The sequence below is a fragment of the Lates calcarifer genome, unplaced genomic scaffold (genome assembly GCF_001640805.2).
Source record: "Lates calcarifer isolate ASB-BC8 unplaced genomic scaffold, TLL_Latcal_v3 _unitig_950_quiver_259, whole genome shotgun sequence".
Classification (NCBI taxonomy): domain Eukaryota; kingdom Metazoa; phylum Chordata; class Actinopteri; family Centropomidae; genus Lates; species Lates calcarifer.
In genome coordinates, this window is record NW_026118117.1 from 236091 (window position 1) to 249606 (window position 13516).

Genomic DNA, 13516 nt, shown 5'->3' on the forward strand with positions numbered 1-13516 from the left:
AAACCACTGCTGTGGTCACCACCATCCTCTTGCAGTAGGACCTACTGGATGGCAAAAACAGTGCTAGTAGTACCTCAAAAGTAATTGGAATCAAAAAAAATACTACTGACCATGCCAAAAGAGTTGAAAAGAAAAGTTTTGAGTGAGGAAAAGAAAGGTTCAATTTTGGCTTTACTGGCAGAGGGATACAGTGAGCGTCAGGTTGCTTCCATTCTTAAAATTTCAGTGATGATCTGGGGGTGCTTCAGCAAGGCTGGAACTGGGCAGATCCATCTTTGCAATGGACGCATGAATCAAGACATGTACAAGGTTATCCTTGAAGAAAACTTGCCTCCTTCTGCTCTGACAATGTTCCCCAACTCTGAGGACTGGTTTTTCCAGCAGGACAATGCTTCATGCCACACAGCTAAGTCAGTCAAGGTGTGGATGAAGGACCACCAGATCAAGACCCTGTCATGGCCAGCCCAATCTCCAGACCTGGACCCCATTGAAAACCTCTGGAATGTGATCAAGAGGAAGATGGATGGTCATAGGCCATCAAACATAGCTGAGCTACTTAAATTTTGTGCCAGGAATGGCATAAGGTCACCCAACAGCAATGTGAAAGACTGGTGGAGAGCATGCCGAGACGCATGAAAGCTGTGATTAAAAATCAGGCTTATTCCACCAAATATCAATTTCCGAAATCTTCCTAAGTTAAAACAAATGCTAAACACACACACACACACACACACACACACACATATATATATATATATATATATATATAAAATAAATGCTATAAATGACAATATTTTTATTTGGAATTTGGGAGAAATGTTGTCAGTAGTTAAAAGAATGAAACAAAAATGTTTATTTTACTCAAACACATACCTATAAATAGTAAAATCAGAAAAAATGATAATTTTGCAGGGGTCTCTTAATTTTTTCCGGAGCTGTATATTTTCTCTTTCCCGTTGTCGTGTGCTCTTCCGTCTCTCTCTCCTCTTCTGTCACTTTCTGCAGGTACTTCTGCCTCTGGAGCTGTAGAGTCTGATCTGCGATGACAGGTCTCCTGCTGCTCCTACAACTCAGCACAACACCTGCTGCTATAATTAGAAATTACTTGTACTGCTATTGCTACTTTAGCAGTTAGCCAGTTTAGCCCCTCTCTCTTTCTCTACCCAACTAGCTGAGGAAGATGGCTGCCCATCCTGAGTCCAGTTCTTCCTTGTCACTGTCGCCTAGTGCTTGCTCATGGTCGGAACTGTTGGGTTTCTTTCTGTAAATACCTATTTTCAGGAGTATGGTCTAGACCTGCTCTATATGAAAAGTGCCTTGAGATGACTTTTGTTGTGATTTGGCGCTATATAAATAAAACTGAATTGAATTGAATTGAATTGAATTTATAGTTGTTGCTGGCTAGTGCCGGGAGCGCGTTGTGGGGCTTGGTGTCCATGATGTCCATGATAACATCATGACGTCATGGGAGGATGGGGGTGGAGTCTGCTAGCTGAGGATATGATGTCAGACAGATCTCTGGTCTCTGCAGATATCGGACCTACATGAGGCCGAGGTACAAAGTTGCCTACAAAATGGTGACAGAAATGGAGTGGAAGTGTTGCCATGGTTACAGTGGAGAGGACTGCACCAATGGTCCAGCTGGTGGAGCAGGACCACAGATCTCCACCACCAGACCTCAACCCAGACCAGGACAGGGAGGGGGAACGAGCTATGGACCAGGAGGAGGTGTTTATGGTCAGGGAGGCGGCAGTTCTGGATCTGGCAGTGAGTGGATTCTCTTGTTTTCATGTGACATTTATGAACATCAGTCCTAAGACAGGTTCCTTTTTTAAACAGAACTTACCGAGACACCAAAGACAAACGTCCTCAGTTAGTGTAGTGGGGGGGAGTCTGGAGCCATGTGGGCATGGTGAAAGTCCAGCTTCTGTGACTGCTGCTTCTGTTTCTTCCAGGACAAGTTGACAGCGAGAAGATGAGGCAGCTGGAGGAGAAGATCCAGACCCTGACCAAGAACCTCCAGGACCTGCAGTCCACCCTGAACACCATGAACGAACGCTTCCAGCAAGAGGTCAACAATTCTGGCTTCAGCGGAGGAGGAAGAGGTCACTCATCAGGAGGAAGAAACCCTGCTGATGCAGCACAGCCAGAGATTAAAGAGACGATTCATAGCATTCAGACCAAACTGGACCAACTGGACAACCGCACACAGGTGTGTCACGATTTCTGACTTTACCTGTGAGCATTGCAGTCATGTGTTCAGTTAGGAATACGTCATCACAGTTCATGTGGTAATATTAATGTCCAGTGGTGGAGCCAGGCAATTTTCATAAAAGAGACCAGGCTGGGACCAGTTCTCATTCTCACGATGGCAGGGCCCTGGACAGGGGTATCGGTATATGCATTTTTTATCTATTTACTATTATTATTATTAATATTATTATTATTATTAGTAGTAGTAGTATTAATTCAATTCAATTTTAATTATATAGCACAACAGAAGTTATCTCAAGGCACTTTTCATATAGAGCAGGTCTAGACTGTACTCTTTAGGTTATTATAATTATAGAGAGATACCCAACAGTTCCCACCAAGAGCAAGCACTAGGCGACAATGGCAAGGAAAAACTTCCTTTTAAGAAGCAGAAACCTCAAGCTGTACCAGACTGGGGGTGGTGGTGGTGGTAAAAATGTAACGTGGTATCAATAAATCAAAAGAGGTAATGATAGTAATCATAAAGCTGTAAATGCAATAGTAGCAGCAATACTAGAAGCAGTACTAATATTTTCTAAATATAACACCAGGTGTTATACAGAAGAAATTGACAGAAGAGGAGAGAGAGACAAAAGAATACAAAACTATGGGAAAGGGAAGCTATCAAGTTAGTGACATTTAATTATGGGATATGAGAGAGAGAGAGAGAGAGAGAGAAGCTCAGTGCATCAGCCAGAGTACCCGGAGAGAACCCACGCAGGTACAGGAGGAACATGCAAACTCCAAAGCCCGAGGCCCGAGGAACTGGGGACATTGTTGCTGTGAGGTGACAGTGCTAACCACTGCACCACGGTGCCACCCTGTAGAGAGGCTAACACAGGAGAAATATGGTCTCTTTTTCTAGTTCCTGTCAGTAATCAGGCTGCAGCATTTTGGATCAACTTCAGAGTCTTTAGAGACTTGGTGGGGCAACCCGATAATAATGAATTACAGTAGTCCAGCCTGGAAGTAACAAATGCATGGACTAGTTTGTCAGCATTCTCTTGAGATAGAAAATGTCTAATTTTGGCAATATTACCTAGGTGAAAGAAGATAGTCCTTTTTATGCAAGTTTGTTTTATGTGGGAGCTAAAGGACATATCCTGATCAAAGATAACTCCAAGATTCTTTACAGTGGAGCTGGAGGCCAGGGCACTGCCATCTAGCATAACTACGTCTTTAGAAAATGTACTTCTGAGGTGTTTGGGGCCAAATACAATAACTTCAGTTTTGTCTAAGTTCAATAGTAGAAAGTTGCTGGTCATCCAAGTCTTAATGTCCCTAAGGCATGCCTGAAGTTCAGCCAAGTGACTGATTTCATTAGGCTTCATTGACAAATATAGTTGTGTATCATCTGCATAACAATGGAAGTTTATGGAGTGGTTCCTGATAATGTTGCCCCAGGAAAACATATACAACGTGAATAGGATTGGTCCAAGCACTGACCCTTGTGGACTTTTGTGTACATTGAGGATAACATTGTGGATAATTAAGAAATAATTGAGATGTTAAAGCCTATCAGATAGATGGGACTTAAACCAGTTTACTGTGGCTCCTTTAATGCCAATGAAATGCTCCAGTCTCTGTAAAAGGATGTGATGGTCAAGCGTATCAACAGCAGCACTGAAATCTAACAAGACAAGTACAGAGACAAGCCCGTTGTCTGATGCGATTAGGAGGTCATTAGTAACTTGTTGTCTCTGTGCTATGATGTAATCTAAATCCTGACTGAAAATCCTCAAATAAACTATTGTCCTGTAGAAAGTCATATAACTGTTTTGCAACTGCTTTCTCCAGGATCTTAGAAAGGGGAGGTTAGATATAGGTCTGTAGTTGGCTTTTTCAAAAAAGGTTTGATTACAGCTACTTTATAAGAGTGTGGCACATAGCCTGTTAGTAAGGACAGATTAATCATATCCAGTACAGACTTGCAAATTAAGGGCAAGGCTTCCTTAAGCAGCCTAGTTGGGGTGGGGTCTAAAAGACTGGTTGAAGGTTTAGATGAAGAAAAAATTGAGGTTAGCTGGTGGAGGTCGATGGGAGAGAAACAGCTTTGGCATTACAGAGGGCCTTATAGATTTTAAGACTGTCTTGCCAGGCTGAGCGGGATTCCTCCAGTTTGGTGGAATGCCATGTTCTTTCAAGTTTACATGTTGTTTGTTCTAGTACACAGGTTCGAGAGTTAAACCATGGAGCTAGCCTCTTTTGATTTATTGCTTTCTTTTTTACGGGGGGCAATAGAGTCTAGAGTTGTACGCAGTGAGCCTGCAACGCTGTCTACTAGATGATCAAGTTGGGAGGGAATAAAGCTAATATAGGAGTCTTCTGTTAAATTGAGATATGGCAATGAATTTAGGGCATTATTATTATTATTATTGTTGCTGGAAGCAACATTAGCAAAACTCAGTAATAGCAGGAGTCTAAGCCTGTGGTGGTAATGGATCACAGATAATGTGATGTTAATGTTACAGAAAAGAAGAGAGACGATGAATGAAATCTTCCTGATGAGTCATGAAAATAGTTTTGTGGTTTCTTTGTTAGAGGGGATAGTTAACACATATTAACTGTTTTAAAATAAATGTTGAATCAGAAACTAATAAAAATCTAAAGATTGGCATTAGTTCATATTCCTCTTGGTTTTAAACCACAGTGATGCAATCAAATCAGTCTGATCAGCTGCAGTGTCTAGTCATTAACTGATTCACGAGGAGGAAGTGTCTTTCTGATCAGATTTCAGTAGATAATGGTTCCATATCCTCGCTCCTCCTCCATTCACCATGATGGAGTCCACAGGTTTATGATGAACAGGTCCATGTGTAAAAGGCAAGACAGTTTGTTTGTCTGTTGAAATGAGCAGAAGTCGTTTGTGCAGCTCTGTGATTATTTTGGACCTTAATAAGAACTGTAGCAGATGTGTCTCCTCTAACAGGCTCATGATAAAACCCTGGTCAGCATCAACAACCACCTGGTGAATGGGAAAGGTAACGAGCTGCATGGTCTGCCTGGAGGAGGGGTGAGTGGAGGAAGGCTGAACTCGCTGAAGGAGGAGATCTTGAGGGAGTTGGAGAGGAGAGTGTCGCTGTCCTGCTCCTCTTGTCAGGTATCAAATCAGCCTCCTTCAATGAGCCAATAATCCAAGCAACATGGAGGTTACAGTCTGTTTACCTAGCATGACATCTGAACTTCCTGTTGGTCAGGAACTGATGACAGTGTAGGGGAACAGTCCAACATTTCTGTTCAACGCAGTATGAAGTCCAAGATGTGATTAGTCTAGCTTAGCATAAAGAGTCTTCAGTCTACCTCCAGGGTAATCATGTCCTGAATGTGGATAACTCATTTAACAAGCAGAAATGTACATGCGTTCAACGTTTGGTTGAATTTCCCATATAGGAGACAATAAAGTCTAACTAAGACAAATGATGAAATTTCCATATAACATTGTTATTTCTAAATCTGAACTGACCCGGATTGTTTGATTGTGAGACAACAGCAGACTTCAGTACAGCTGAAGTACATCTAGTTTAGTCAAATTCAGTTCACCACTGTGTATTTTCCAGGCTGGTGTGGAGGATCTGCGCCGACAGCAGCAGGAAGACAGAGAGAGGATTCGAGCTCTGGAGAAGCAGCTGAATGCCATGGATGTCCGCTATCGGCAGGGCCTGGACGGGCTGCACCAGGATGTAGTGCGTTTACATGGATGCTGCAACACCGTCAGTGACCTCCAAAATCGCATCACTGATGCTGAACGCAAGATCAGCTCGGCCTCAGAGAACTTTGATGTTCTGCGGGACCGTCTGGACAAGGAGCTCAGTGGAGGAGGTGGTAGCAGCAGCAACAGTGGCTCCAGAGGAGGAGGTTTTGGTGGCAGCAGTGGAATCAGCAGAGGTGGAGGTAGTGCTGCGGTGACCAAGGATATGTTGGACAATCAGCTGAGGGACCTGGAGTGGCGTGTCAACAACACTGTGCAGCGAACCAAGCAGAGCTGCTCATACCTGGAAAACGACCTGAAAGACTACTTCCATAAGGAGCTGGGGGACCTGAAAACTGTGTTCCTGGACCGGTTTGATGACCAGGCCTTCAGGATTGCAGATGTGGAGCTGGATGTGGGGCTGGTGAAGGACAGGGTGGGCGACCATGACATGAGGCTGTTGAAGCTGGAAAACATCACCTCTCTAATGAACAGGAGGCTGGAGAAGTGCAGCTATGGAGGGTCTGAAGGAGGAGGTAACAGAGGAGATGGAGGAGGGTGGGGAGCAGGAGGAGGAGTAATTACAGGAGGAGGGAGCAGGGGAGGTACAGGGGGAGGATTATCTGGAACGGGAGGAGAGAGAAAAAATACAACAGAGAAATCTCTGGAGTGGAGAGTGGTGGCCAACGAGGATCAGATTCGACATTTTAACACCAGACTTAAAGACCTGTCAGTGTCGGGAGACTCTCTTTACAACAAGGTAACAACATTCAGATCAATGTAAAAACAAATACACGCAAAAAAGAGAATTTCTTACATGTCTTTGTCTTTAAAGCAGGTTCTTACCAACTGACTCCTAGTGTCCAAGTAAATATGTTTTATGTTTTATGTTAATAAATTTATTTTTATTTTAAGGCAGAAGGGCCTGTATCGACCATGATCGACTGACTTTGATATGATATTGATTTTAGCTCTCTTAAAGACACAGATTGAACAGAAGTTAGTGGTTATGTTGTTACTGTTGAAATATTAACATGTAAACTATCATCCAGGTTTTGGACCTGAGCCATGACGTCCATAAGATCAAAGCTCTGACTGGTGACCATGGTGAACACTTTAACCGAATCGTGACGGAGGTGGAGCTGCTGGGGCAGGACTGCGAGCTGTGCAGGAAGGTGGAGGATGAGCTGCGGAGGCTGAAGAATCATTCCCTGGATGCACTGGGGCACATGCAGAGCCATATCAACAGACTCCAGATCAGAATTGACTCAGAGAGAGACGGCTGCTCCCAGATCTGTTCACACCTGCAGGATGAAGTCCACCTGCTGCGAGACGACACCAGGAGGTGCACCGGCCAATGCAAGACCAGCCCAGACACAGCAACGGGTCAGATAAACCAATTCAGTTATTCACATGTTAAAACATTTGAAGATACAGTAATTTAGAAAAGCTCTTACTGGAACTAATACTGATTTTGTTGTAACTTAAACAGTTTTTATCTCTGACTCCTGGTGGGACAGATCAGCTGGGAAATGTTTTAATGGGAGCTTACATTACTTTGTTATGAGCAGATAATTAAAGCTGAGTCCAAACTAAATGCCCACTAGGTGGTGGTTCTGGTAGCACTGAGGGTGGTGGTGGTACCAGTGGACATGGAAATGGGTTGGATGCTGAGAAGCCTTTAGATGGCCACAGTGTGATTGGAGGCTCCATAAACAACAACCAGCTGAAGACGCTGCAGGGCGAACTATCCGAAGTCATCCTTACCTTCAGCTCCATCAATGACACCCTGAAGGGGCTCGAACACACGGTGCAGAAACATGGCAGCACTATCACCGATCTTGGTGAGCCAAATTCGTTAACAGCAACTGACATTCATTATCACACCCTCCCCAGCTAATGTGCATTCATTTGTCCTCTGACCCCCACCAGGAAATACCAAGGATAAGATCATCTCTGAGCTGGATAAAATCCAACAGGAGGTGACGGAGCATGTTGAGGAGAGCCGGGATCGTCTGGATGGGATGGACCGTGACGCCCGACGGTTTGAGAGCACGCTGCTGGTGGAGATGGGAGACTGTAAGAGATCTGGAGATGGGCTAGAGAAGAGGCTTTCCAAGCTGGAAGGGGTCTGTGGGAGACTGGATGGGGTATCTGACTCCATCCACAAAATCAAGGAAGGTATGGTTCTTTCTGAAGGAGCTTTCTGTCTTTATTTTCCCTGAAAATGATAAAATGTTCTATGTATTAATGTGTCCTGTCCTGTGATGTTTTCCATGTTCAGGACTGAGTCGACATGTGTCAAGTTTGTGGACCTGTGTGTCTGGTCTGAATGATTCAGTTGTCCAACATGGAGGAATCCTGGACTTTATTCAGAAGAACCAGGATGACGTCCACAGCAGGATGAAGAACCTGAATTCAAGTGTGAACCAGGTCCTCAAAGAGCTTCAGAGTATCTCTGAACACGACCTGACCGGTGAGTTGGACTCTGCTGTGTTTTATTTTGTTCTGTTCTTTTTTATTGTTGCCTACTTCACTGTGTCAGTGTGTTGTGTTCCTCAGTGTGTTGTGTTCTTCAATGTGTTGTGTTCTTCAGCATGTTCTTCAATGAGCAGCAAAAGATACTGCTGCTAATTATTTGATTTTCAAAACCTTTAGCTCAGCTAAATGCTAACATGCTAACATTCCTACACTTTGTGTGCTGCACTTATGAAGCTTTTTAACCTTTTAAACTCAGCCAGCTTCAAATTCACAGACTGGTTGACAGAGAATTTCCACCAATAATGTGTCAGCATGACATTGGGAGGAAAATGCGTATTAGACAGTAAAATAAGAGTTGAATAATGATGTGTGTCAGTGTGCTCATTGTCATTTTATATTACTGATTGCACAGGCCTGCCTGGACCCCCAGGACCTCCAGGAGAAAGAGGCGTCAATGGGCTGCCAGGTCCCCGGGGGCCACCTGGACCACCTGGACGTCAAGGAGAGAGTGGAACACGAGGTCTGCCTGGTAAGATAGACAGAGCCTGATGAAGACGTGGAGGGAAATTTAATGTACAACAGGATCCCCAATAAACATTCACTGTTACTCTTAATATGAAAGAGGGATGGGCATTTTAATTATTTTAAGTCGATTAATCAAGCCAATTTAAGTTGATGATGTTATAATTAACATGTGCTCTCCACCCAAACCAAAATAATAATATTTTGTCATGTCGAGTCACCTTTTTTTGCACTGTAGTGTACAGATGCACTAACTTTACCGCCCAAGTTCCACTCATTAAGAACGCACCTCAGACTAGTTCTCAGCAGTGTGTCTCATCTCTGCTGAGAGTCTAAAGCACAGAACCTGAAATGTTCCAATCACCGTTGATGTAATGACAGATGACAGTGACATAAAGCTCCAACGTGAGAGCTGTCCATGTATCAGCTGCTACTTTCTTGGCTTCCATCACATTCTTTTTCAGAGCTGTAGCTGCATATCATCTGAAATCGTTTAAGTCACCAAAGCTATTTGTTATTTGTTCCTGTTGTTAGCTGTCATATGAGTGTTTCAGTACTATAAATCCACAGTGTTGGCAGCAGCTCAATTAACAGCCTGCAGGCCCTTATTAAACAGATTTTGAACGTGAAACTACTGAAACAATAACTCCTGCGAAGACCATTAAGCCATAATTCACTTCTTTTTATTGCCGATGTCTGTTGCATTCCTGTGGTTGCCCCATACAGAACACGATGCAGCAGAGAAGCAGCACTCAGCAGAAACAGAACCATAAACATTAGTTCCATGTCTTTTTCTCCTACCTCCACCCAGTTAAAAATTAGCCAAAAAAATATTTATTTATCATGTCAATGAATCAACTAATTGATTATTCCTGCACATCAACCCAATTTTTTTTTTTACATCTTTCTGCCTGTTCTTACATCTGCTCTGGTTCTTTCAGGTCCCAAAGGTGAACGAGGTACGAGCTTTCTCAAAATGGTTAAACATGCCAACATGACTGATCAACAGCGCAGTGATCTTAATATAATCATAGTCATTAGTTCTGTGTTTACACACATTATTGGTGTTTTAACTGTGTCTGTGTGTGTGTTTTCAGGTCTGCCTGGTGCTGATGCTCATGTACCTAGACTGTCGTTCTCAGCTGCCCTCACTGTTCCCATGGACCGAGCTGGAACCATCATCTTTGACAAGATCTTTGTCAATGAAGGAGATTTCTATGACTCAAGAACAGGTGAACTTAAGTGTGTCTGTGTCTCAACAAATAGAGCAGGTTGTTCACTAATCACCGGGTTGGTGGTTCCTCCTGTCCATGTGTCAAAGTGTCCTTGAGCAGGACACAGACTGCTAAACTTGAGTGCCAGACCAGCTGCTTGTGTGGTAGGTCACTGCTGTCAGTGAGGGTGAGTGAGTGAATGCACTGGTAATTAAACCTGAGGGTTTGTTTATTTTTTTTGCTGAGTTAATAAAGTTATGGTGTTACACTGATGAATATTTTACCTGCTTCATCACAAATATTTTGTTTGATCTTTCGGTTACCGAAATGCTCTGAGTATTGATCCAGTGTTGGTCAGGGCTTTAAATGTGAATCTGTCACCATCAGGTATTTTCACCGCCCCTGTGGATGGCCATTACTTCTTCAGTGCTATCCTGACGGGGCATAAGAATGAGAAGATTGAAGCGGTTCTGTCAAAGTCTAACTACGGCATGGCCCGGGTGGACTCCGGAGGCTACCAGCCCGAAGGCCTGGAGAACAACCCTGTAGCTGAGGCTAAAACCACTCCGGGCTCTCTGGCTGTATTCAACATCATCCTTCCTCTGCAGACTCGGGACACAGTCTGCATTGACCTGGTGATGGGCAAACTGGCTCACTCTGCGGAGCCTTACACCATCTTCAACGGCATGCTGCTGTATGAAGACATGTGATGAGTTTGTCCTGACATCTGAAAAACAACGACACAGAACCTGAACGACACCCACAGGAGGTGTGATGTGCCCTCCTCACTCAAAGTGACCAGAAGTGATGACAGAATTTTTTTATGAGTCCTGAGCAGATTCTGTTGGACTGCTTTTATCTTCTTGTTCTATAGAATCTGACTCTTCACATGTGAACGACAGCAGGAGTCGATTAATTGTTTGACTGCTTTAATCCAGTTAGCTAATTTGATGCGGTCACATGACCTGGCCTCAGAGCAGCACTGTGAGGACACTGGCCTCAGAGCAGCACTGTGAGGACATGTCCCTGTAAACCAGGATCAGCTGGTGCCTGGTGGACCTTGTTCCTACTGCTGCTTGAAACTTCTAAACAACCATTTGGAGACACATGACCTCCTGTAACGAACAACTGATTCTGGGGCTACAACTGTAAAATTTGTCCTGCGGGTGTCATCACAGGAAACATCATGGCATCATTAACTTCTAAAAAGTTTCATGCTCCAAAGAGCAGGATCAAGATCAGATTTATTGATCTGATTGGTAGATATTTAGCCATCTGTCCTTACTGATGATCTGATTGATAGGTATTTAGATCTGTCTGTTGATCATCTGATTCATAGATATTTAGATATCTGACCTTATTGATGATGTGACTGGTCGATGACGATTGTGGACCAAAGAGTTTTACAGACAGATGGATGCTCATTGGTATCCTTAAGCCCTGCCCTCAGCAGGTCAGATGTTGTCATGGCAACATGTGACAATGTAACTTTAAATATGATGAAAAACAAGGAAAGCTTTTTGTTTCATAAAAGCAGAATATGTTTTCCTGTGGATTTTATAACAGTTCACCCTGTGAATGTTTTTATATTGAGCTGCACTTTTTCTTGTTTTATTTTATGTTTTTATGTCCTGCCGAATATTTAAGCCATTTTCACAAAGTTTCACTTTTTTAGACAAATGTTAAAGGACAAGGCTGGAAACACTGAACATTTTCTTACTGTCAACAAATCACATTAACAGACAGAAGGTGGAAGAGATATTCAGATTACTTTAAAGGTAGTAATACCACACTGTAAAAATACTGGGCTACAAATAAAAGTCTTGCACTCTGAATGTTAAGATTTATCATCTAAATTTTGTTATGGGATTCATAAACAATGTACTCAATATAGACAGATATATCAATGATAAAGTAACATTATAGACAGATTTAATAGTCATAAATGTATTATTATAATTATTAATAATAAGTTTTGTCACTTGTCAGTCAAAATAAAAAAAATAAATAAATGCAGTACAGTAGAAGAATTACGTATCAGTGTTTGGAGTTATTCAAGCAGTACAAGTATCTCAAATTTGTACTTAAGTACAAATATATGAGTAAATGTACTTAGTTAAGTTTCACCACTGTGGAGACTAAAGACAACATTGTGTTTAGTCCGTCTCTAATCACCTTCCTTCCTCTGTCTGTGGCTCTCAGCTCCAAACCCATTGGTTCCTACTGAAAACATAAATCTTCAATACAACTCACTAGTTTCATTCTAAAATAAAAGCTCAGTCATTTCCTCAAATAGCTGCTCATTGTAGTTTCTATCAGACAATAGGAAACAATTCATGTGCTGGGGACTATTTTCAGCCGCAAATTAATCCACAGTTGGTGCTGTAGTGAGTATTTGTTGCGGCAGAACAGTCTGCGTGGAACTGAGTCAGAATAAATTACAGTGTGAGTTGATGGTGATGAAGAGACAGTGAGGATCACTGATGATGATGATGATGATGATGAGTTTTAATGGAGGAATCATATATATCAAATGCACACAAGACTTCACTATATTAAATTATATTAATACACATACAGTATTTGTTGGTTTGAGTCTGAGCATGAGATTTGTTGACAAGAAGAAACATATTTACCAGATTACTGACCAGACTTACAGTTTTAATCCAATGATAAGCAGCTGAGGATGATGAAGGACAACACACACACTTTTAATCTGAAGCTGATGTTTGCTTTGAAAGTAATTATGACAGCTGCCTGAGAAGGATGTATGATTCATGTATATTCACTAAATGTTTTAATCATTTAATGACAGCAGATCAATAACACAATCACCAGCTCCACCTGACTGTCATCAGTTACTGAACATGTGAGGAAGGTTTCTTAGCAGTAACGTGTCTCTTCTCTGTCTACAGATAAACTGGTGGACAATAGATGCCACATATTTATACACTTATACTTTGATTATCATCTTCATTTAGTCTGACAAAATAAAAACAGCAGCCATGTTTGACTGAGTGGTTTTTAGAAACTGTATTCTCTGACAGGCTTTAGCTCTTGTTCTCATGTAAGCCACTTTTTTTTTTTACCCTTTCACACTGTTGTATTGAATTATTTTCATTGCCATTAAAGAAAACACAGGTCACACCCAGAATGCTGTTTAACAAACTGTGCTGTTTGGAGGATCAGGAGTTACAGTTAGTTTCTGATTTTGAAGATCAAACTGTCATCAGAAGAAATGCAGCACTTGTTAGAGTTAGGGTTAAATCTCAAACACATGATGTTCAAGTTTAGTTTGAGCCATTGCTGTACAGGTTTGGCTATTGTGCTATACTCAGGTACCCAACAAGTGTCTAGT

The 13516-nt window shown here is 42.3% G+C and overlaps 1 protein-coding gene across 2 annotated transcripts in view; it reads left to right on the plus strand.

Moving 5' to 3' along the window:
- LOC108880516 (EMILIN-1) overlaps positions 1 to 13312 on the plus strand; it is a 30156-nt gene extending 16844 nt beyond the window's left edge. The window contains exons 3-14 of one of the 2 annotated variants that reach the window (XM_018672070.2): positions 1532 to 1767; positions 1956 to 2212; positions 5183 to 5353; positions 5811 to 6701; positions 6994 to 7327; positions 7549 to 7785; positions 7874 to 8122; positions 8226 to 8417; positions 8835 to 8951; positions 9886 to 9903; positions 10042 to 10176; positions 10546 to 13312. In XM_018672070.2, coding sequence (XP_018527586.1) covers positions 1532 to 1767; positions 1956 to 2212; positions 5183 to 5353; positions 5811 to 6701; positions 6994 to 7327; positions 7549 to 7785; positions 7874 to 8122; positions 8226 to 8417; positions 8835 to 8951; positions 9886 to 9903; positions 10042 to 10176; positions 10546 to 10868 — 3160 coding nt within the window. In that variant the 3' untranslated portion in view covers positions 10869 to 13312. The remainder of the gene's footprint in view (positions 1 to 1531; positions 1768 to 1955; positions 2213 to 5182; positions 5354 to 5810; positions 6702 to 6993; positions 7328 to 7548; positions 7786 to 7873; positions 8123 to 8225; positions 8418 to 8834; positions 8952 to 9885; positions 9904 to 10041; positions 10177 to 10545) is intronic. The other variant, XM_051069417.1, reaches the window with a different exon arrangement.
- The last annotated feature ends 204 nt before the right edge of the window (positions 13313 to 13516 follow it).